Here is a 23,456-nt window from a genome sequence, read left to right on the forward strand (position 1 = left end):
ATGGCCCTTCCTTTTTTGAAGAAATTGAAGATCTGAAATATAACTACAGTGAAGAAGTTAAAAAAAATATTATCTTAGAAGAGAAACTAAAGCAGCTTTCTGAAGAGTTTGGCATTCAAGGGGATAGTCCAGGCAATGTTTCTGTTGATTAGGCTAGTGTTTAGTGTCCTCAGTATTAATACAGTAAATAAATTCGGGGGCAATTTCATAATATTTATTTTATCTGTTTTTTATCTCGGAATAATACAAGTCTATTAAAGTTACAATAGTTTGGCACATACCTAAGAGCACAGAATTGGATTAGTCGACAGATTATGGTCAGTATTTATATACACCAGTCAAAAATGAGTTTTACTTCTCCCAGCCCCTTTGCAATACTGTATCTTAATTTAGAACAGTAATTTGAGTTATACACAGGTGTTAAGCGAAGTTGAAACCTTGGACTTACCCTGTAAGTCAAGAAACTCTTAAAATGTACCAAGTCTGCCAAGTTCCAGACCAGTAAAAACGTGCAATTCGTTCTGCTGTCTCGCGCTATCATCCTTAACTGTGGACTCAGGGTCAGTGTGCTGACTACCTGCGCTTACATCCCTGACTGTTTTTACCTCAAATTTTAGAAAATCCAAGAACAAAGAATTGAAAATAAAGTTATAGTAGTATTTCAACCAATCTAATGGTGTTTTGGTATTTAAATAATTTTTCATTTTGTATATTTTATATAGCTGGATGTATACTTTTACAGCACAAATAAAGCCAACTCCAAACAATCGGGCGGTCTCACCTTTATTATTTATAGGTCATCTTTCTTAATATGCCCTTGATGAAGTTTCCTAATTGAGATGCAGTCTGGGTGTTATTGAGCCAAGTCATGTCTCAAATCACTGAGGACCTCTAAAATAGAAGTTTACTTTCTTTCACGCTTTTTGTCTCAAAATAGCAGACGGACTTAAGTAGCGTATAGCTTGAGTGGGCTTTTGAGTAACAGTATAATGCTGCAGCTTACCAGTTAAGTAATACCAATGAAAAGTTTTCCACCAAAAGAAACTGCTACAACTTAGAAAAAATAAAAAATGCAATTTTATGGGCCCACCTGAAATACATCCTTTACAGTATGCTTCTGACACTTAACTTATAACAGTTTCCAGAAATGGATTCAAAAGTTAAGAATTTTTCCGAACTGAAAAGAAACATGCTAAAAGCTAGATCTCTGCTCTGGATGTTGGATCTCTCGCTACATCAAATCAGTCATTTAGGAAAAACTTAACATTGCACACAGTACCTAGGCTGTTGCCCGAGATAGGAGATTATTTGTAAAGAGTTCTGTGGTAGACGCAGGAGGAATGTAGCTCATAAAACCCATATCAAGCATCAAACTTGATATCTTGGAGTCTGTCAAATCTTTGACCATTCAAGTTTGAAAAATGGTGAAACAAACTCTTTGGTTCAAAGTCACAGTCATATTTAGCTCTATTAAAAGAAATTACAACCGGCTGAGAATTGAGGTGCGTCTCTGCAAGTGGCCAGCGTAAGCCAAGATGATGGCGATGGAGCTAAAATAGAAAGAAGTAAAATCAGCTTAGAGGTTCTGGTATAGTAGCCCAACAGTTCCAACTTGCAGGGAGGTGTGGGTGTGCATGTGCTTTCATTCGAAAATCCTCTGCACTGGGGCACTTAGAATCATTAAGCAGTTATCTGAGTAACACGAGTAACAGCAAAGCACAAGACAAACCAGAACCAAGGTGTCACCCAGAGCTTCAGGAAAAAATACGAACCTGCCAGTTAATCAAAACCCACATTCTTATTAGCGATACTTGTTCTGTAAGTCAACATTACAAGAAAGGAATTTTTAAGACAAAGAAACGAAGCTTTAAAATGTTGAGTATTCCTATACTGAGAGGCAAGAAAATACTATGTTCTCAATTACCTTATTAGCATAATGTAGATAATGAAAAAGTTTAGTATGTTGTCACTGTAGTGATTCACTGTCTTGACTAATTCTACTGTCATCTCACTTGCTCGGAGAACATTACTACTAAAGAATTTGGAAAGCGAGACAAGAAGTGAATACCTCACTTGAAGTCGTATGAATTACTCTACTGCTTCCCCCATGCCCACATATATATTTACCTTGATTAAACACCCATCATTGCAGTGCCACACAATTCCTTCCACTTTACCCTCACTGCAGCCTTCAAACCAAGATAGTATGTCATTTTGTTTCAGAGGGGCGGATTCTTTATTTCAAATGCTCCATGTGGCACAAGAAGATGTACAGGCTGCTTCTTGCTTCCTAATCCTACGTTAAGAGAAAAAAAAACAAACAACTGCTGCTAGTTACGTGCGTTAAGATTTTCCTCACTTTTGTTACTATGGCTATCTAAAGCACTATTAAAGGTAGACTTTTATTAGATTCTGTAACAGTTAAGAGAACTGTTTAAGGGAACAGTTAAATACGTACTTTTAAGTACCAAATGTAGCTGTTTCTTCCTCACGTAACCTTTTATTTATATATTTTCTTATAAATATAGATTAATACTTAAGCCAGGCTGTTAACAACTGCATTGCTGCTTCGCTGACCGTTCAGTGTAAGTCTCCATTTAAGAATACAGCCATTAAACTTTTGTGTTGCATTTCCTTTACATTCTGAGAAAATGCTTAGACCAGATACTACTATTTTTCCTATCTGTCCTTGCAAGTTACCCTAACAGCAACGCTCAGAAATCAGTTGTGCTCATATCTATTTTTGTTGTTGTAAGGATTTTACAGAGAAGCCACAACCAAAATTTAGCTTAAATTACATTTCCCTAAAAAAGTATTCATAAGATTTTATAATTAAAAAATTACAATTTCTGACTTTACAGGAAAAAAAAAACAAGCAATCATTTTCTGCTTTAAGGGAATAAAGAACATCAAAAGAGCAAGGAAAAAAAAAAGTCAAGAAAAGACACTAACAAACAATCTTAAATATTTTAGTATTTTAATAGTAACATTTTAAACAACTAAAGAGTAATGCAAAGCATTCTTCTAGTAACTCCTGAAGAACACGCAGGTGAAAACAGGTTTAATAAACATAGTTTCGTAAAAACTCAGCTTTCTGAGGTGAGCATTTCTGGGTGGGTGTTTTTTGAGCCAGCCCTTTCTCTCCTTTCTAAAAAAGTTACACTGCTAACTTGGAACTTTTAAAAAAACTTATTAAAAAAAAAAAGAAAATAAAAAAAAAAGCATTGACTTAACTCAAAAATATCACCAAATAGGAAAGTATTTAAGAAAAGACCATAGAAACTTACCATACGGATTTGCATTAATATTAGTCCCAATAAGCTCCAGTGTTTGCTCTAAAATTTCTGATAATGGCACCGGGCTGATTTCCAGAAGCCCTGGATCAGCATGGTGTTTCAATACCAGTGCTATTTCAGCCTCATAATTTACAACGGATGAGTGCCAGCAATACTGCTTACTATTTTTCTCCACAGGCACCCAACCTAGGAGAAAACATTTCATTTTACCAAAGTAAATACCTGAAGTTATCAAACATGTAGTAGAATTGTACATGCATTAAAACCCAAAACAACAATACACACCATTAACTCCGAACAGAAAGAGTAACAAGAGAAACTCTGTTGTGTCTCAGAGAAATGTCAGAGGAATGCAAACAGGACAACTATGCCTTCAGCTGAAGCCCTGTAAGACTGTACAGCAAACTGCAATTATTTTCATTGTGTCAGAAGAACAAAGCCTTTCTAGACACTGAATGAATGACATGCAATTCTTTTCTGAACAGGTTAACTACTACTTTTTACTCTACAACTAATTCTAATTAACTTCAAAAATGGATTTCCCCCCACCCACTTTACCCATTCTGCATCTTAAGTACCTGGCATATGTCCGTTCTCATCAGGCAAGGGATTGCCATTAGAAAGCTCTATGTCCTTTGCTGGAATCCAGGTATCTGGAACAGGCTTGAAATCCTCTTCAATGTTCCAAGCAAATTCTAGATGTGTAAGTACGACATTTAGTTCCTGGCAAACTCTTAGCCAATTTTACGTTTTGATCGTCTTTCAATGCAACTATTAAAATACCACTGATCTAAACTTTGTTTTACAGGCAGTAGTCCCAATTAGTACAAGCACTAAAATCTGGCACACTCAGGCAAGCTACAATTAGGATGGTGTAGTTTAAAAGTTCAAAACTAAGAAGCGGAAATAGGCATCTAAATAGCCAACATTGTATTTAAAGTGGAACAAGATAAATAAGAACAAAACAGAACGGAATTTTGGTTGGAAGGGACCCACAACAATCATCCAGTCCAACTGCATGACCAATTCAGGGCTGACCAAAACTTAAAGCATGCTGTTGTTGTTAAGGGCATCGTCAAAATGCCTTTTGAACAGTGACAGGCCTGGGACATTGACCACCTCTCTAGGAAGCCTCTTCCAGTGTCTGACCACCCTCTTAGTAAAGAAAAGCTTCCTAATGTCTAAACCCTCTCCACTTCCCCTCCTCAGGAAGCTGCAGAGAGGAAAACATATCACCACTCAGCCTCCTTTTCTGCAAACTCAACAAGCCCAAAGCACTCAGAGTACCTTCTTTCCAGCCCCATTACCACCACTGTTGCCCTCCTCTGAACGCATGCAAGGACCTTAATGTCCTTCAAGCTCTAGGGCCCAGAACTGCACACCGGATTCAGGGTGAGGCTCCACCAACACTGAATACAGCAGGATAATCACCTCTTTTGACCAGCTGGTTATGCTGGTTTGATGCACCCCAGAATGCAGTTTGCCCTCTGGGCTGCCAGGGAATGCTGCTGTCAACCAGAACCGTAGAATTGAGCCCTGAGGAACACCACTGGTGACCAGTCCCCAGCCAAATGCAGTCCCATTCACTACAACCTTGGGAGCTCTGCCCTTCAGCTACTTCTTCACCAAGCACACTGTGAACCTTCTTAGTCCCCACAGTTGGCCAACCTCTCCAGAAGGATGCTGTCAGGGACAGTATCAAAAGCCTTACTAAAGTCCAGAAAAACTACCCCCACCACCTTCCCTTCATCCAGTAGGCAGGTGACCTAATCATAGAAGGATACCAAATTAGTTAAACAGGACTTTGCCTTTGTAAATCCATGTGACTGTGCCAGACGACTATTTCTTTATTCTTTAAATGACTTTCAACAGAACCAAGCAGAATCTTCCCCATAATTTTTTCTGCAACCAACATTAGACTAACAGGTCTGTAGGTTCCCTGGTCTTCCCTCATGCCCTTTTTGAGGACTGGAGTAACACTGGCTAGATTCCAGTCAGTGCAGACTTCCCAACTCCCAAGACCTTTTTGGTAGATGATCAGGAGGGGTCCTGCCCTAACAGGACTAGCTCCCTCACCTGAGGCCCTTCGTGTCTTTTTCCTGCATGATTTTTTTTTCTGGAGAAGAGGAGGCTGCGTGGAGACCCCATAGCAACCTGCCAGTATCTGCAGGGGGCCTATAATGATGCTGGGGAGGGACTCTTCATTAGGGACTGTAGTGCCAGGACAAGGGGTAACGGGTTAAAACTTAAACAGGGGAAGTTTAGATTGGATATGAGGAAGAAGTTCTTTACTGTAAGGGTGATAAGGCACCGGAATCTGTTGCCCAGGGAAGCTGTGAACGCTCCATCGCTGGCAGTGTTCAAGGCCTTGGGTGACATGGTTTAGTGTGAGGTGTCACTGCTCATGGCAGGGTGGTTTGAACTAGATGATCTTAAGGTCCTTTCCAACCCTAACTACCCTACAGTTCTATGATATACAAACCATGTCTCTCTAATACTCCAGCAAAGCCCGACCTTGCTTCCGGAGATCATAGGATTTCCTTTCCAAGACCTGCTCATCACAGCAGTATGATATTCCCAGCTGATGTCTGGGAAATCGCAATCTCCCACAAGGACATGGGCTACCGATCCGGAAACATCTCCTAATTGCCTAGGAAATAACTTACTGCTGCTTGCATCCTGGTTGGGCTATTGGAAGTAGACACCCCTCTACAACGTCTCCTTTGTTTTCCATTTCCCCTACTCCACAACTGCATCACCTACTAACCATACAGACTGTAGAGTCAAACCTTTCCCTCATGCACAGTGCAACACCTCCACCTCACCTGCCCTCTCTATCCCTCCTAAACAGCCTGTAGGCCTCCCTCCCAGCACTCCAATCGCGCCACTCATTCCGTCAAGTATCAATAATACCGATGATAGTGTAATTCTGGGAGCTAACCAATGCTTCCATTTCATGCTGTTTGCTTCTCACACTGCATGCACTGGTGGACAAGAATTTCAGACACACTCCTGAGCTCTCCATGCTCCCAGGAGACCTGTAAACGTTCCCACAGGCATTGCCACCCACTGGCCATACCATGCCAGCCCTTATCTCACCCACTGCACTGCTTTTGGTATCTCCTTCCCCAGTCGACTCTAAAGTTCTCTTCAAGAGTGACATTAAAATAATTTGAGTATGATCACTGACATTTCCTGCATTACATGAGAGCCGCTTTGCAAACTAGATTAACTTCTATCGGAAAAGAAAAAGTAAGAAATCTTCACCAACCTTTGCAATCTTCCAATGAATACAAGAATTGTTTAAACTTTTTTTCAGCTTGCTTGTTAGGTTTACAATCCAGCCTAGCCCACAGATAGGGTTGCCCTAGAGTTTCCAGAGAAAGAAAACCAGCAGTTTACTAAGGTGACCATACCCGCTGAAATCAAGTACATAAAAGACAAGGTATGAATTCTCATTTGCAACAAGAGAAATTATTTTACGGCCAAAGACACTACATAAATTCATACATTCATTAGACTACATGGACCTATGGTTACGGTAACTATTACTGCGTGGTCAAGATCTTCAATGGCAGCTGCATTCACAAAAGCTGTAATCCAGTAAACCTCACAACAAAAGCAAAAGCTACATAAAACAAGGCTTCTACTCAGCATGAGAAAACTCACAAAACCGTTGCATTACCTTTGTAGGTAGTTACGTAACAGCAGGTTCCATCCACCTTTTCAGTAGGAATTGCACTGTATATATCTGCCTCTATCGCCTTTGCAGTTATAGTTTCAGTAGCCAAAACTTTAAACGGCTGAAAAAAAGACAGGTATTTTAAACCCTCATCATGGCTAGATTACTGTCTTTTTTCTCATGTGGATTCTTGCTCCTGACAACTGGACTCTAGAAGCCAAGTCTTACTCATCCTATTCCTGATTTCTAACCCTATCAAAATACACCAGTTTCCTCAAGACATGGCAGCCTGGAAAATGCTCTAATACAGAAGACCAAAGGCAATCTCTTTGCAAACTCTCTCCCCCTTTTCCACACTTATTATTTAGAGATAATTTTGCCATTTTATGCACTTCAAGTAGTGCATATAAACTAGAAGGGCTCCAGGCTAATGCTGCAGTATTTGGATGTGCCTTCCTGTATGACAATGGCAACAGAAATTCATCCCCATGAGCTGCTCCAAGCTCTCAGTTCGGAACTGGAAGCCAACAGCACCATTTTATGCCATGAAATACAAGGGCCAGTGCAACACAAGGTAGCAAAAGCATCCTGATGTTACACACTTGGTATCAGAGCTGCCAACTAAACAGTCTTCCACTTCCAAGAGCAAAGACACAAGTGATCCAGGCATCTGAAATAAACAGCCACCCACAACTATTCCAAATTTCTAAGCGGGGTTCTGTAACAGCATCACTGTAAACATATCACCAGTCGTGTTTGGATTCAAATGTTCCTGCAAAATCATCTCCCCTTCCTCCTCTCTCCCAGGACACCTATGAGTTGTGAATCTCAAAACAGAACTCTGAATTCATAAAATGAGAACCTTCTACAGGCTTTCTTTGTATCAATGGGCTGTTTTCTATTTTAGAAAACAGATTTGCAATCATCTATGACAATTTTATGAAGATTACATGAAAATCGTTCAGGGTAAGAAGGTAAAATTCCCGTTGGTTTTCTGACCACCCCCCCCCCCCCCTTCTTCCCTAGCAAACAGAACCCCCTCTGGAATTCTTGCCTGCAGTTTGAAAAAAGGGAAAACACAGCGTATGCCAGTTCTAGACCTAATCCCCTAATGGTTTCTTCTGCATGAATTAAGAAAATACATAGGGAGACCCTTACATGACCATTACCACGATGGTGTTGCTACTCAGAGTTGAACAACTTAAGTTACTGAAGTCTTGGCAATCATTTCAGCTCTTCCGTCCAGAAGTGAAATACTAAAGGGTGAAAGTCACCCACACGGATAAAAGTTCACCATGCAGCTGACAGAAAACAGGAGGTACTGCTCCTAAAACCAGGTAAGAAAGATTGAAGGTCTATGGCTAGAGAGGCGAATCACACCCCAGTCTGTCTTGACACTGCCATTTCCATCTCAGGAAGTCGTAACGTTGACTCGGATCCACTACTTTCCCCTTATTAGATATCCCACGTTTTACAGCCTCAAAGGAATTCTTCCCGCATAACCCTGTTACTGCCCGGATCACAACAAAAAAGAAGAGAAAAAAGCGCGTTTATTCCCCACAAGGCTCACAGGCGGGCATGGCGCGACAGTTTTACACAACTCCCAGTCTGTCCACGGTGGAGCAGGCTCGTTCCTTGCCGTGACCATTTCCGACTCTTGCGTGAGCACCTGGATACGCCACCGTCCATTTCGCCAGAGACCTGCAGCCAAACCTCTCACCACTCGGCTGACTCACCCCGTCGGGTGCGCTCCGGTCAGCTCGACCCGGCACCGGACTCGGCCCCGCCGCGGAGACTGGGGCCCCCACCTCCTACCGCCCTCCCAGCCCCGTGCCGCCCCGACCACCTGCCGCTCCCGCTTGGCCGACGGCTCCTCCTTCACCTCCGTCACGAACAAACACGGCACCTTCCGCTGCACCGCACCCCGACGCCTCATGATCCCGACCCCAACCCACCGCCAGCCCCGCGCCGCGCCGAGCCGAGCCGAGCCGAACCCAGCCCACACTGCGCCTGCGCCGCGCCCGCGGGGCGCCACGGGAAGTGGAGCCCGTTACTGCCCCCCCCGCCAAGCTCTGCGGCACGGCCGTGGGCGCGGTGGGTGAGCTGGGCTGCCCGTGTCCAGCAGCCCGCAGCCTCGGGTCGGTTCCGCCGCCCCGCCCCGCCCGGCCCGGCCCGGCCGCGGGCCTGGGGCAGCTCCGCTCTCCCCAGCGGCAGTTGCCGCCGGGCCAGGGCCGGCCCGGGAGCCACAGTTGTGCTCGGAGATGGGTCCCGGCGGCCGCGAGGCCGAGGCCGGCCTGAGGCCCCAAGCTGTGGGGACCTCTCCCTCAGGACAGCCGCCTGCTGTCCTTACCCAGGCTCTGCCTCGGCGTACAACCCTTGAGTCTCTGCCGCTTGACTGTGCCTGGACGCCAGGCACTCGCTCACCAAAGCTGCTTTGCCGCTGTGCTCTTCAGCTGCACAGAGGGGAGAACATAAAACGAAAGGCTCGTCGGTCGACACAAGGACACGGACAGAGATCGCTCACTCTTTTCTCTCAGTTTATTGCCAATCGCAGCCGAGCAGGGGCATGAAAAAATAAAAGTCAAATTTCTCAACACCACCTCCTCACCAGTCCCTTCTCCCCTGTTGTCATTGGCCCTGTTGGACACATGGGAAGCTTCCAGCAGCTGCTCCCTGTAGCCCCCAGCTACCACATCTTTGCCACACAAACCCAGGGCAGAATCGGTTCTTCCTGACCAGCCCTGCTTCTGTGCCTCATGTAGGCCCAGCTGCACAACTACAGAGCCTCTGTGGATAGCCCCTGGGCTATCCAGCCCCTGGGCTGCTTCTGCCCGCTGATGGCTCCTTACTCATGGCCCTCATCTGCTTTCCTGAATTCTCCTTCCCCTGTGTGCCCCAGTCAGTCCTGCCTTGGCACACTAATGTCATACAGCACCGCTGTGCTCTGCTGACCTGTCCTGAGTCTAGTCACCATGCACTGCTGGGTGGGGTTCTTGTGGAGTTTGTTGGGTTTTTTTACTTTGTGATTTTCTATTTGTTTGTTTTCCCTAAATTCCCCGTTTTTATAAAAAAGTGCTCATAGGTGTTCATTTCCAAGTCACAGATGTCTCTCACTGCTGTGGATTTGACCCCACGAACTGGAGATAACAGCATGCCTTCACTGATTTCCAGGACCAAAATTTAATTTCCGCCCCCCCCCCCCCCCCCAAATATTTTGTTTGTTCAGAGGCAGCCTGGGACCTGAATGGGAACAGCAGTTTTTGTTAGGGATCCATGTGTCCGTTGCTCTTTCTGCTGTGGCAGATGTGGACATCGTAGAAACAAGAAAAAACAAGGAACGCCAGCAATGTAAGCAGTTAACACCTAGCACCCTACTACATTTTACAGTAAAGAAACACCAGAATGGGAGACTCTGAGAGACGGTCCCGTTTTCCATACTTTACTCTGAAGCAACAAGAGAAAGGAAGATGTTCAAGCTGGACAGGCCACATGGAACCATCGTGCTGATGTCACCAGCAGGAGGAGCCGTTGGCAACCGTGGAAACGGAACACTCTACACCGGACAGCAGCTGCCTCCTTCAGCTCAGGATGCCTGAAGGTACCACATCCTTCCTCGAAGCCTATTGCTTTGTGGAGTTTTGTTTCAAAAAAACCCCAGCAGAGCTAATATTCTCAAGGTCCAGATTTTGAAACAAAGCTACTGATTTTAGGATAAGATTACGGTTTGCCAGAATGTAAAAGCTTTCATGTTTTCATGTCTGTTCAGAGAGTATTGAGAGAAAAGGACAGGTAGAAGAGGTGAAGATAGCAGCAGCAGAGAATGAACTCAATTTCCATTTTCATTCCCCCTATGCACAGGTAAATACTTTAGATTTTAGAGTGGTTTGTATCCTTGATTTTCTTGATATCTCCATGTTGAAAGGGAGGACCATTATGTAAACTTTCAAGTTGCTATGGCATCTTCTCTGTGTCACAGCAGCACCTGTAAATCAAAATACATAATTTTCAGAGGTGTCGAGAAGAGCTAAAGGTAATCTAAACTATATACAATTTCAACAGCGCACAGGCAATCAAAGAACATAGAAGTTGGAAATCACACCTATAGACCACTCATCACTTTCTTACTGAGTCAACATAATACTAATTCTGAACAAATAGACCACGTTTATAATTTCTTTTTGGAGCAACTTCCTGAATTACTGTAAAATCTCTTGTTTAAAACAAAGCTCTTCAGAAAGGGATTGTCCTCAAAAAAATTACTTAAATTCCACTGAGTGAAAATCAGGGTGGCCATATGGACACTTGGTTGTTGTCCACATTTCATCACTGGGGGATGATTAATTGTCACTAATGGCTGGGAAATTGGCTTTGGCTCCAGACCCCAGAGATTCTCCAGGTATAGGCCAGTTCTCCTGACTACAGTCCAGACGTGGCCTCTTTTCTTTCTAAATGTCTGGCACTGGGTGAAACCGACCTTCAAATACTCTAATATTTTAAAGCGTGTCTTTGTTGCCTTTAAAAACTCACACACAAACTCACTGAGAAACAACAGGTCACCTGGCGTGTATAGCTCTCAGCCTGGATGCGGTTTGTATCCAGGATAGAAACATGAGTTTGCATTTGTCACTGTGACACTGTTATACATGGACTACTGCATCATCTTCCCCATTTATTAAAACCAAAATCTTTTAAAAGAGCAGAGTCACCTTTATGACAGCCACGGGGGTATGGGAAACCAGTGCGAATCTCCAGAAATTTGTTTTCTTCGGGTGCAGATTCTGTCAGTGTGGAAAACCTCTTGGATGCGGTACTGTGCGCCCACTATGAAAATGGAGATAGTTGCATCTGTTCAGTGGATTTAGAGATACGGAAATGCAGGTGGAAAGGAGCAAGTCCCTTCAAAACACATGTTTAAGTCTGAAAACAAAAGTGACTTTCTGCAGCCGAGCTGATGTTTCCAATGGGAACTGGAAAAAAAAAAAAAAGATTTTTTTCCAGATTTTTAAGTCCAAGTGTGACAGGTCTGTGCAAGGATTACAAGTTCCCAAATGCCTAGGCTTTTGTTTCTTGTCAGGAATCTTTGTGGGGTTTGTTTTTTACTTCTCATTTTCCCACAGACCCATGTACTCGTAATAGTAAGAGAGTAATTGTGTGAGATTTGCCACATGTACGGCAGATTTTATTCAAGATCTCTTTAAATGTTCTGAAATATCAGAATACACTCCCACCAAGTCTTACTTGTATGTGCACAGTAGTTACATCATGTACTGATCCATTAAGTCCATTTTTACTAGTTCATTTACAGTATCTGAAAACTGTTCCCTCCTGCAGCAGAAGTTAAAGAACATTGCCTGCTTGTGGGAAAGACAACCCTCAGGCTGTGTGAGGATCAGCTGTGCCTTCCATCACAGCAAACCTCGTTATATCAATGGACTTTTTCTGCCACCTACTAACAGTGAGTAAAAATATTTTCTCAACAGATTTTTCATTAGAATTCAGAAAATATCCTTCTACTCTTGTTCTATTGTATAATAAGGGCAAGAAACGTACCACGCAAGGCCGTCAGGCATGATCTGCTATAGCGAGATACTGAAGTCGTGGAATGCTTTGGCATTGGAATGCCAATGCTTTGGCATTGGCATAGGCTTGTTGCAGGAATTTTGCCTATCATGTTACAAATTGTCATAGCTACCAGTGGTATGAAAGATGAAGTCATGAACGGTAGCTTAGATTGCTGATATCCACAGAGCAGGAATGATTTTTCCTTGGGTATTTGGTAGATTATATCTCTCTAGTACCGATCCTGCTCTTTTCTGCAGATGCGCTATTGCCACAGGCTGACCAAGAAGTGATTCTGCCTCCAGCCCAGTGTCAAGGCTCACACACACGTCCAGGGAATACTGTAATACCAATTCACTCTCCACTGATTATAAACCTCAACGATGAAGAGGATGATGAAGAAGATGATGAAGAGGACGATGAAGAGAACTGTAAGCAAGTTTTTTCTATCCTTTACAAGCAAGTAGAAGGTATTTTGTAAAACATTATAGTGTACTTCTCACTCAACTGATTCATTAGAATAAGCACTATTTGCATAAAAGAGTGGTTGACAAGTTGCTAAAAGAGTTTCCAGCAAATCTCCAAATTATCAGACCTGACAGTCACCAGCTGCGAGTGAGGCATCATTTTCTAACTCCTGTGAAATGCCCAGCTGTATGTTTCAACAGTGGTATAACTCACATTCCTCTTTCTAATTAACTAGACTTTAAAGGGTGATCCCCAATTCAGATAATATGATCCACAATTCAGATGGCCATCGAATACTCTTCACAAGTCCTCATAATTCAGGGATGACGTTACAGGCTTAGGAGGTACTTCTTTTCCTGGAAACCAGCTTTCGAACACGGGCTGTACTCACTCATCAGTGAAGCTGATGGAAGTCACAGCTTTGTTTACAAAAGACAATTGTGTGAATTCAACTTATATAATCTGTTGTACCGATTTTCTCAACTCCGTAAGCAGTTTCATCACAGAACATTATTCTGAAATCTAGCAGACAAAATGCATACCAAGCTCTTTCCTAGTTTACCTGAATGTGTATGTTTATATACTTAGGTCCTTAGGTTTTAAAAGTTTTTAAGTGTGGTTGAACCATTCAGTGAATTTCATTTAGAGATGGGAGATCCATAGGGAAGAGATGAACTGCACATTCCCGGTGAGTGAAAGCAGAGAACAACCTGCTCTAAGGCGCACACTGCACAAATTAAAATACTAATAATTTTAAGTCAACACATGTTCCTACAAGGCTTGTAACTGCAATTCCCTTGCCCTTGGAAGTACCTAATGTGAAGGAATGATTTCCCTGTCCGGAAGCAGAGGTTGTAATTGGGATGGAAATAAAAAGGAAAATTAAAAGCCAAAAACCGTAACCAAGTGAAATTCATTATGTATTTGACTGTTAAGAATTGTTGAAGGTCTTTGTCTAGCTATCCCCTGATCTTTTAAAAATATTTCCCACAGATGTTACTGACTGTGTGCCTAAGACTGCTGAGGATATCGAAGAGGAAAGAGCAATAAAGGAAATATGCTATAAATCTGGTAAGTACGAAAGGAGTTGTCACGCTTTTCTGAGCAGCCATGCTGCACACACAGTAATCTTTGGGGTATTTTTCCCTCTTGATAATGTTCAGGAGAGTTTTACGGGATTCAGCAGCCTGGCCAACGGCAGTCACCTAACCCTGTGTCACCGTCCCAGGAAACTGAGCTACGGCCCTCGGAAGCTACCCAGTGGGACTTGCAGAAAGCCAAGTACTTTTCATCGCCTCGGACAATGGGTACCACTTTTGAAATTACTCTTACAAGGAGAAACTAGGACACAGTTTGCCCCTCCTCTCCACTTTTTGAACTCAGGACAGTCCTAAGGCGTTTGCAAATATCATAAAAATACTTAGTTTTTCTTCTTATTTGTGTGTATGGGTATCACACAGGTGGTGACTACCTGCATCAATTGTCACTGTAAAAGGTGAAAATGGGCTGCATATTAACCCCAGGAGTACTTTCCTCGGGTACACAACATCAGTTTTTTGTGTAATTGTTCTTCAAAATCACAATTTATGTACTCTAACCATTCTAATGTTAAGAACTGGTTTCAATTTCTCTAGCAGGCTCTCTCTTGTAAACAGGGACAAGAGTCCCTATTTACACTCTGATAGGGCTATTTATTGCACCGTGAGGATGCCAAAGAACGGTAAAAAACAGCTTTCTCAGAGGCATTTTGAACTCTCTGCTGAACCTCTCTGGTGTCTAGAGGATGAGACGTAGTGGTATATTTCAAGAAAAGGACAGATATGTTTCCCCAAAGCTTTTTTTCAGCCAAGTTCTCTGAGGCTTTAGGTTCTGTGATAACAGGCACCTTGAAAATGCCATCAATTTAATGAGGCAGAATTCATACGTATCATACATGAAGAGTGAATCTAAAGGAATGATTTCCCTGTCCGCAAGAAGAGGTTGTAATTGGGAAGGAAATAAAAAGGAAAACTAAGAGCCAAAAAACGTAACCAAGTGTAATTCATTATGTATTTGACTGTTAATAATTGTTGAAGGTCTTTGTCTATCTATCTCCTAATCTTTTAAAACTATTTCCCACAGGTGTTTCTCACTGGGTGGATAAGACTGCTGAGGATATCAAAGAGGAAAGAGCAATAAAGGAAATATGCTATAAATCTGGTAAGTACGAAAGGAGTTGTCACGCTTTTCTGAGCAGCCATGCTGCACACACAGTAAACTTAGGGGTATTTTTCCCTCTTGATAATGTTCAGGTGAGTTTTACGGGATTCAGCAGCCTGACCAACAGCAGTCACCTAACCCTGTGTCACCGTCTCAGGAAAATGAGCTACGGCTCTTTTGATTTTTCTTCACAATCTAAATTTATGTAGTGTAGTTTGAAGCATCCTAAGATTCTTTTCACTGTATAGTATTGACTGACCAATTTTGCAGTCCTAAATTATTCCACAGAATTTGGCAGATTCTTGGTTTTCTCCTTTCTACATTTAAAATGCATCTTGTTAGAATAGTTTCGATGATTTTTTTCTGGCACATGTTTATATATGTTTAGAGTACAGATGAGAGAAACAGTAAGAAATATCTGGGTTTAAGGCACATCCTTATTTTTCATAAGATACATTCTGAGGAAAGCATAGACAGATTTACCCAAAGCATTTCTTTAATTGAGTTCTCCGAGGCATTAAGTTCTGTGATGACAGGCAGCTTGAAAATACCATCAATTTGGTCAGGTAGGATTCATAACTACCATTCATGGGAAGTGGGAAGCTGAAGAACAAGCAGGTCACTTGGAGCTGGTTCTTTCCTTTGGAGCCAGTGCCTTCTTTACTCTGTGTACAACGGTATTTTCTTGGAGGGCATGAGTGTTATAGCTCAGGTAGTGGAGTTACTCCAGGCAGGATCCAAAGAACAGCCGAAAGAGAGAGAAGAATATAAAAAGGGAGTTGGAAGGCAACTGCACTGAACTCATGACAAGCTCCCAGAGGTGGGAGGAAGCGAATGGCAGTGCCCTTCCCAGTGCTTAAACATCAGCAGCTGAAACATTGTTTCTGGTGCTTTCACAGGTGAAAGCAATACAATTCCTGCAGAATTGAGCAACACAAGTAGAGGAGGAGGAGGGAGTACGGGAAGGAGAGTACCAAAAGCGAGTATTTCCAGAACTGGTTGCAGATCCTTTGAAAATGGAGGTAAGATACTTGAGCGTGGAGTCCTTACAGCTAAACATTACCTCATGAATGACATAACTGTCTATATTTGGATTGGGCTATCCACAATGAATACTTTCTTAATCTTGTCTTCCAGCCTTCAGTCTCCTGCAGTATGTCAAATTTTCAGTAATAGCACAACAGTATGGTTTGTTTTTTCACTTTTAGAAAGCCACACTGCAGAACCTAATGCACAACCCAGTTACCAACCAAAGGGTCACTGTAAGGATGGTGAAAACGATTCTCTTCCTAATGTGAGAGAACCTGGAAGAAAGCCTCATTCCCATTCTTCAGAGCCACGAAGATCAGCGTATGTAGTCTACCGAACTGTCACAGTCACCCAAGAACCCAAGTTTAGCCGACCTAGAGGTGGGTTCCTGCTTAAATGGAAGATTCTTAAAATGCCTCTAATATACCTGCCTGTATTGTGCTGTGGTCGATTGTGTCCCTGCAGGTAGAATACGTGATTTATGCCTGAAGACAGGTAAGAGCAAATTTGATGTAGCGTAACTTTCATACCTAGATTGCAGCAGTACTCACAGACAGAAATGCAATGCTTTATAAAGCTCTGCAATTAGTCAGACAGAATATTCATCAACAGTAATTAACCACCTTCAAAGCAGGAATTCTTTTCTCTGCCCAACAGAGAGGGACGACTGCAATGATGTGCTGATATGTATGAATATACCAATCCACATTCATTAATGTGTTTTTCATTCTTTTGAAATATGTATTAAAGCTTGGAATAGTACCTTTAACTTCTCAATTAAGTATGGTGGATTTACAATTATGTTATTCAGGATTTTTTTTTCATCTTGAATAAAAAAGGATTAGATCTTACTCAAACTGCTCTTCATTCAAATGCAGTGTAAATTTTTATGATTATTGTATTTTCACTTTTTTTTTCTGTTGGACGGAGCACAATTTCATTCTTCCTGCATTCATACAGGATGATATTTTCCTTTGTCTTTGTCCTCTTGATAATATGTACTATTCTCACATTTGACAGGAGCCTACAGGTGGGATACTGAGACTTCTTTTGTTCTTCTTGGATATCTGGTTTGGATGTAACCATAACTGTATGACCTTTGCTTTATTTTTAACTTGCTAATAGAACCTCAAAAATCTAATACATCATTTGGGGTTTATATGACTTTCTCCTTTTCCTGACCGTATCTGGACTTGTGAAAATCATTCAACACTGTCCCACGCGACATCCTTGTCTCTAAACTGGAGAGACATACATTTAATGGATGGACCACCCGGTGGATAAAGAATTGGCTGGATGGCTGCACACAGAGAGTTGTGGTCAAGGGCTCAACATGCAACTGGAGACCAGTAATAAGTGGTGTCCCTCAGGGGTTGGTGTTAGGACTGATCCCTGTTCAACATCTTTGTCGGCGACATGGACAGTGTCCATGTTTGCCAACGACGCTAAGTTATGTGGTTTGGTTGATAAGCTGGAGGGAAGGGGTGCCATCCAGGGGGAGTTGTGGGCCAATGCCAACCTCATGAAGTTCAACATAGCAAAGTGCAAGGTTGCTGGGTCAGGGCAATCCCAGGCACAGCTACAGGTTGGGCAGTGAAGTGATTCAGAGCAGCCCTGCGGAGAAGGACTTTGGGGTATTAGCTGAAAATGAGCCAGAAGTGTGCGCTCGCAGTCCAGAAAGCCAACTGTATCCTGGGCTGCATCAAAAGGACCGTGACCAGCAGGTCAAAGGAGGAGATCCTGCCCCTCTACTCTGCTCTTGTGAGACCCCACTCGGAGTATTGTGTGCAGTTCTGGTGTTCTCAACATAAAAAGGACATGGGATTTTTGGAACAAGTCCAGAGGAGGGCCACAGCGATGACAAGGAGCCTTGAGCCATATGAAGACAGGCTGAAAAAAAAACTGCAGCTGTTCAGCCTGGAGAAGAGTCGGCTTCATAAAGACCTCATAGCAGCCTTCCAGTATATGAAGGGGGCTGTGGTGGTTTAAGCCCAGCCAGTTCTAAGTTGCTGGCTGGGCTTAAACCACAACTGGGGCCTACAAAGATACCAGAGAGGGACTTTTCATCAGGGATGGTAGCAATAGGACAATGTTTTTAAACTTAAAATGTTAAGGTTAGATTTAAGGAACTAGTTCTTTACTATGAGGGTCATGAGGCACTGGAACAGGTTGCCTAATTAGTGGTAAATGCTCCATTCCTGGCAGAGTTCAAGGCCAGGCTGGACAGAGCCTTGGGTGACATGGTCTAGTGTGAGGAGACCCTACCTGCGGCAGAGGGGTTGGAACTAGATGACCTTTGAGGTCCTTTCTAACTCTAACCATTCTGTGATTATATGATTCTATGTTTATATGATTTTTGTTATACCAACAATTACCATTTTTGCTACTGTTTTTTGGGTTTTTTTCAGCAGTTCCCGAGCCATCTGTTCGGAAATGCTCCAAAGGAAAGAATGAGCCTGCCAAAAATAGGAAATTTTGGACACAAACGGACATCTACGGTAATACTGCAGCGTTGGGTGTAAACTGAAAATTTCAGTTTTAGTACGGAATTAATAATGTGAATTAATGCGATTAGTCTGGAACTAAGAGAAAACAAGGGTACTTACACATAACGTTGCCTTGCATCTAAGTACATTCACAAGCAGGGATAAAACAGGAGGACCGGATTATGCATTAGTTTCCTCTAAAAGCAGCTGATGCCTTCTGGAAGATTTTCAGTATAGGAACATGCACTTGGTTAAAGTCCAGAATGACCGTGGCAGAGTTGCCTCGCTTGGGAGGTCCTGTGAGCCTTATGGAAAGCCTGAAAGATTACAAAAAAAATCTTTGAAGAGAGAACTAGAGAGAGAGAGAATCTGTACTTAATCCTAGCTTCTGTTTCAGAGGTGCTGCAGGACTCACCCGATGCACTCATGGGTACTTCAGCTAAAGTAATATTTGTAATAATGTAATATCTGATTCACCTGTCAGGCTAAGAGAGTCTTCCCAGAAAGTACATCTCAAGTGAGGAAACCATGTCTATGCTCTTCCTACAGACAAATACACTTCAGGATCCTATAATGCACCAACCTGGGGGAAAAGAAATCCACAGGCAAAAACATTCTCCAAGACTAAAACAACCATTCAGGTAACTGCTTGATAGAGATTTTGACCGCCTGGTCTCTCCCCACCTAGAAACCAAAATTCCAAAGTAACAACTTCCCCAACCAAATCCCAAAAGGTCCTACGCAATGCTGAGCAGTCTGGAAGAGCAGTTAAGAGTTGTGTTGATGTGCAGACCTGAAATTTGGCCTGTAGAACTAAGTGATTCCTAATTTTGTATAGTTTTACTGAAAGAGTGTATAATTTTACTGTATGAAATAATGCACAAAACCGTGTTCTGCGTATCTATTTTAACAACAGAGCCAAGAACACATGGAAGCGACCCAAAAAGGAAACCGATATGAAGACAGAAGGGAGATGAAACGAGTACTTGAATTCACAAGAACAGTCTAAACTGAAATAAGGGAATTCTCAACTGTAGTTCAAACGATCATAAAATTGTAAATTTCAAAAGTAAGATGTAGGGTACTCTCTGTAGTGTTTCAATACATTAGAAATTGTGGAAATTGTTTAACAATAATTTCACTATAATCCTAAATGTACGATACATTTACCTAATAAAAGTGAAGACGTATCATATTTTATTTTCATTATTTCCCTTGCTTGTATCAAGACTGTAATCACTTAATATAAATTACACTGAACTTTGACCACATTGAATTGACAAGCACAGTATTACACCTTCTTCAGCCTCATCCTTCAGCCTCAAAGCTCTTTGCAGAGAACTTGGCACCTCAAACCAACAAAACTTCTTCCTCTGTTATGCTATTAAAAGCAGGCCAGTGCAATGCGAGATGGCAAAGGCATCCTGGTGTTAAATACTTCCTATCTTAAAAACCAGGTCTGTCACCATTAATCTTAAAATGCAGCATCCATGAAGATTTCATGAAAAGGGAAATTTTCAGAGGACAGAGAAAACGGATTGATTTTCCAGAAACCTCCCTGCTTCTACCCTAGCAGTCACAGCCCTCTCTGGTATCCTTGCCTGTACTTTGTAAAGAAAACCCAGCATGTGCCAGTTTGAGATCTAATCCCCATCAGGTTCTTCTGTATAAAGAAACAACAACTGAGGAAGTACCACAGTTTAACCCCAGCCGGCAACTAAGCCCCACACAGCAGTTTGCTAACTCACTCATTCCCTCCTCCCTGGTGACTTGTAAGAAAGAAGCAGAAGGGCAACAGTGAGAAGACTCCTGTGTTCACATAAAAACAATTCAAAGGGGAATGCAAAGCTGCACACACAAGCAAAGCAAGGACATCACTCACCACTTCCCAGCAGCAGGCAGGTGTTCAGACATCTGCGGTGCTGGCTTCCCATGGGGTCACAACCTCCTTTGGGTATCCCCTGCTCCAGAGCGGGGTCCTTCATGGGCTGCAGGGGGACAGCCTGCCTCACCATGGTCTTCACCACAGTCTTCACATGGACTGCAAGGGAATCTCTGCTCCAGCAACTACTTCTTCACGGCAATTGGGGTCTGCAGATTTGCTGCACTCACAGATTCTCACCCCTCTCTTCAGGTGCATCACTGCAGGTTTTTGGTTGTTTTTTTTTCTCCTTTCTTAAACATGTTATCCCAGAGGCCCTGCCACTGTTGCTGGTATCTCCAAGTCACTGATGTCACTCACTGCTGAGGAATTGAGCCTATGTCAAATCTACAGCTTCATCTACCCCTCTAAATATTTGTTGTGGTTTAAGCCCAGCCGTAAATCAGACCATGCAGTCTCTGTCTCACTTCCCCCCTTCTCCCCTGACCCTGCTCCAGAAGGGACGGGGAGGAGAATCAAAAGAATGTAACTCCCACGGGCTGAGATAGGAGCAGTCCAGTAACTAAGGTATAACACAAACCACTACTGCTACCACCAATAATAATAATAATGACAAGGGAAATAACAAAGGAACAGAACACAACTGCCCACCACCCGCCGACCGATACCCAGCCCGACCCGAGCAGTGATCTAGACCTTCCGGGTAACTGCCCCCAGTTTTACAAACTGGGCATGACGTGCTGTGGTATGGAATACCTCTTTGGCTAGCTTGGGTCAGGTGTTCTGTCTCTGCTTCCTCCCAGCTTCCCTCCTCCCTGGCAGAGCATGAGACTCAGAAAGCCCTTGGTCAGACTAAACACTACTTAGCAAGAACTAAAAGCACTGGTGTTATCAGCGCTGCTCCCAGGCCGAAAGTCAAAACCACAGCACTGCACCAGCTACTAAGAAGGAGAAAAATGACTGCTACTGCTGAACACAGGACTATATATTTTGTTCAGAGGCAGCCTGGGGCCTGAATGGGATCAGAGCTGCTTGTTAGGGACATAAGCATCCACTGCTCTTTCTGCTGTAGCAGTAGACATCATGGAAGCAAGAAAAAACAATGAACCCCAGCAGTGTAAGCAGTTAACACACAGCACCTAAGAGCAGGAATCAGGTAATTTCTCAATTCACTAAAAGGAGTGAAGTAAGAAACGTGGAGCACAAGGACTTGCGTTAAAAGACGCTCAAAGAATAATGTTCATCTTTGTGCTCTCAAGACAACAGGTTCTACACAGGAAGAAGTTGGGTCTTATTTAAGCACCACAAGATGGGTTTGTTCCATTTTACATTAAAGAAACATGGGACGGGAGAATGGAAGACTCTTTGAGATCGTGTGATTTTCAATACTTTGATGAAACGAGATAAAGAAAGATGTTCAAGCTGGACAGGCCACACGGAACCATTATGATGATGTCAACAGCTAGACAAGCCATTGGCAGCCATGGCAATGGAACATTCTATACTGCCTAGCAACTGGTAGAGAATGTGAACTCAAAAAGACTAAAGAAGCTACCATCTCCTTCGCACAAGTGAGAGTAGGGAAGCACAAGACGTGCAAATGGCCACAGGTGGAAATGACTGCAATATCTATATGACAATGGTTTTGAAATTAGACCAGATAGTCTCAACCTGGATTTGATTATCACAGGTCCCTCTTCACAAAATAAACCTAATGCTCTTTTCTGCAGATGCGCCATTGCCACAGGCTGACCAAGAAGTGATTCTGCCTCCAGCCCAGTGTCAAGGCTCACACACACGTCCAGAGAATACTGTAATACCAATTCACCCTCCACTGATTATAAACCTCAACGATGAAGAGGATGATGAAGAGGATGATGAAGAGGATGATGAAGAGAACTGTAAGCAAGTTTTTTCTATCCTTTACAAGCAAGTAGAAGGTATTTTGTAAAACATTATAGTGTACTTCTCACTCAACTGATTCATTAGAATAAGCACTATTTGCATAAAAGAGTGGTTGACAAGTTGCTAAAAGAGTTTCCAGCAAATCTCCAAATTATCAGACCTGACAGTCACCAGCTGCGAGTGAGGCACCATTTTCTAACTCCTGTGAAATGCCCAGCTGTATGTTTCAACAGTGGTATAACTCACATTCCTCTTTCTCATTAACTAGACTTTAAAGGGTGATCCCCAATTCAGATAATATGATCCACAATTCAGATGGCCATCGAATACTCTTCACAAGTCCTCATAATTCAGGGATGACGTTACAGGCTTAGGAGGTACTTCTTTTCCTGGAAACCAGCTTTCGAACACGGGCTGTACTCACTCATCAGTGAAGCTGATGGAAGTCACAGCTTTGTTTACAAAAGACAATTGTGTGAATTCAACTTATATAATCTGTTGTACCGATTTTCTCAACTCCGTAAGCAGTCTCATCACAGAACATTATTCTGAAATCTAGCAGACAAAATGCATACCAAGCTCTTTCCTAGTTTACCTGAATGTGTATGTTTATATACTTAGGTCCTTATGTTTTAAAAGTTTTTAAGTGTGGTTGAACCATTCAGTGAATTTCATTTAGAGATGGGAGATCCATAGGGAAGAGATGAACTGCACATTCCCGGTGAGTGAAAGCAGAGAACAACCTGCTCTAAGGCGCACACTGCACAAATTAAAATACTAATAATTTTAAGTCAACACATGTTATCTTCTTACAAGGCTTGTAACTGCAATTCCCTTGCCCTTGGAAGTACCTAATGTGAAGGAATGATTTCCCTGTCCGGAAGCAGAGGTTGTAATTGGGATGGAAATAAAAAGGAAAACTAAACGCCAAAAAGCGTAACCAAGTGAAA

At 42.7% G+C, this 23,456-nt stretch overlaps 1 protein-coding gene and 1 long non-coding RNA gene across 2 annotated transcripts; one reads left to right on the plus strand and one right to left on the minus strand.

Annotated features, from left to right (window-relative positions):
• Positions 1 to 1,130: 1,130 nt before the first annotated feature.
• On the minus strand, positions 1,131 to 8,946 carry LOC133264711 (RNA ligase 1-like). Its single transcript, XM_061444553.1, is given in 8 exon segments — positions 1,131 to 1,550; positions 2,128 to 2,225; positions 2,228 to 2,296; positions 3,288 to 3,482; positions 3,875 to 3,991; positions 6,568 to 6,663; positions 6,982 to 7,099; positions 8,825 to 8,946. Coding segments are annotated over 8 exon segments (972 nt in total). The 5' UTR covers positions 8,915 to 8,946; the 3' UTR covers positions 1,131 to 1,361.
• Positions 8,947 to 19,727: 10,781 nt separating this feature from the next.
• On the plus strand, positions 19,728 to 21,998 carry LOC133264713 (uncharacterized). Its single transcript, XR_009741735.1, has 3 exons — positions 19,728 to 19,788; positions 21,600 to 21,757; positions 21,861 to 21,998. It is a non-coding gene; the product is annotated as an uncharacterized LOC133264713 (long non-coding RNA).
• Positions 21,999 to 23,456: the final 1,458 nt, after the last annotated feature.

This window comes from Pezoporus flaviventris, unplaced genomic scaffold, assembly GCF_033815535.1.
Source record: "Pezoporus flaviventris isolate CSIRO_AGI_PZ_B2104156 unplaced genomic scaffold, CSIRO_AGI_Pfla_v1 ptg000988l, whole genome shotgun sequence".
In the NCBI taxonomy this organism is placed as follows: domain Eukaryota; kingdom Metazoa; phylum Chordata; class Aves; order Psittaciformes; family Psittacidae; genus Pezoporus; species Pezoporus flaviventris.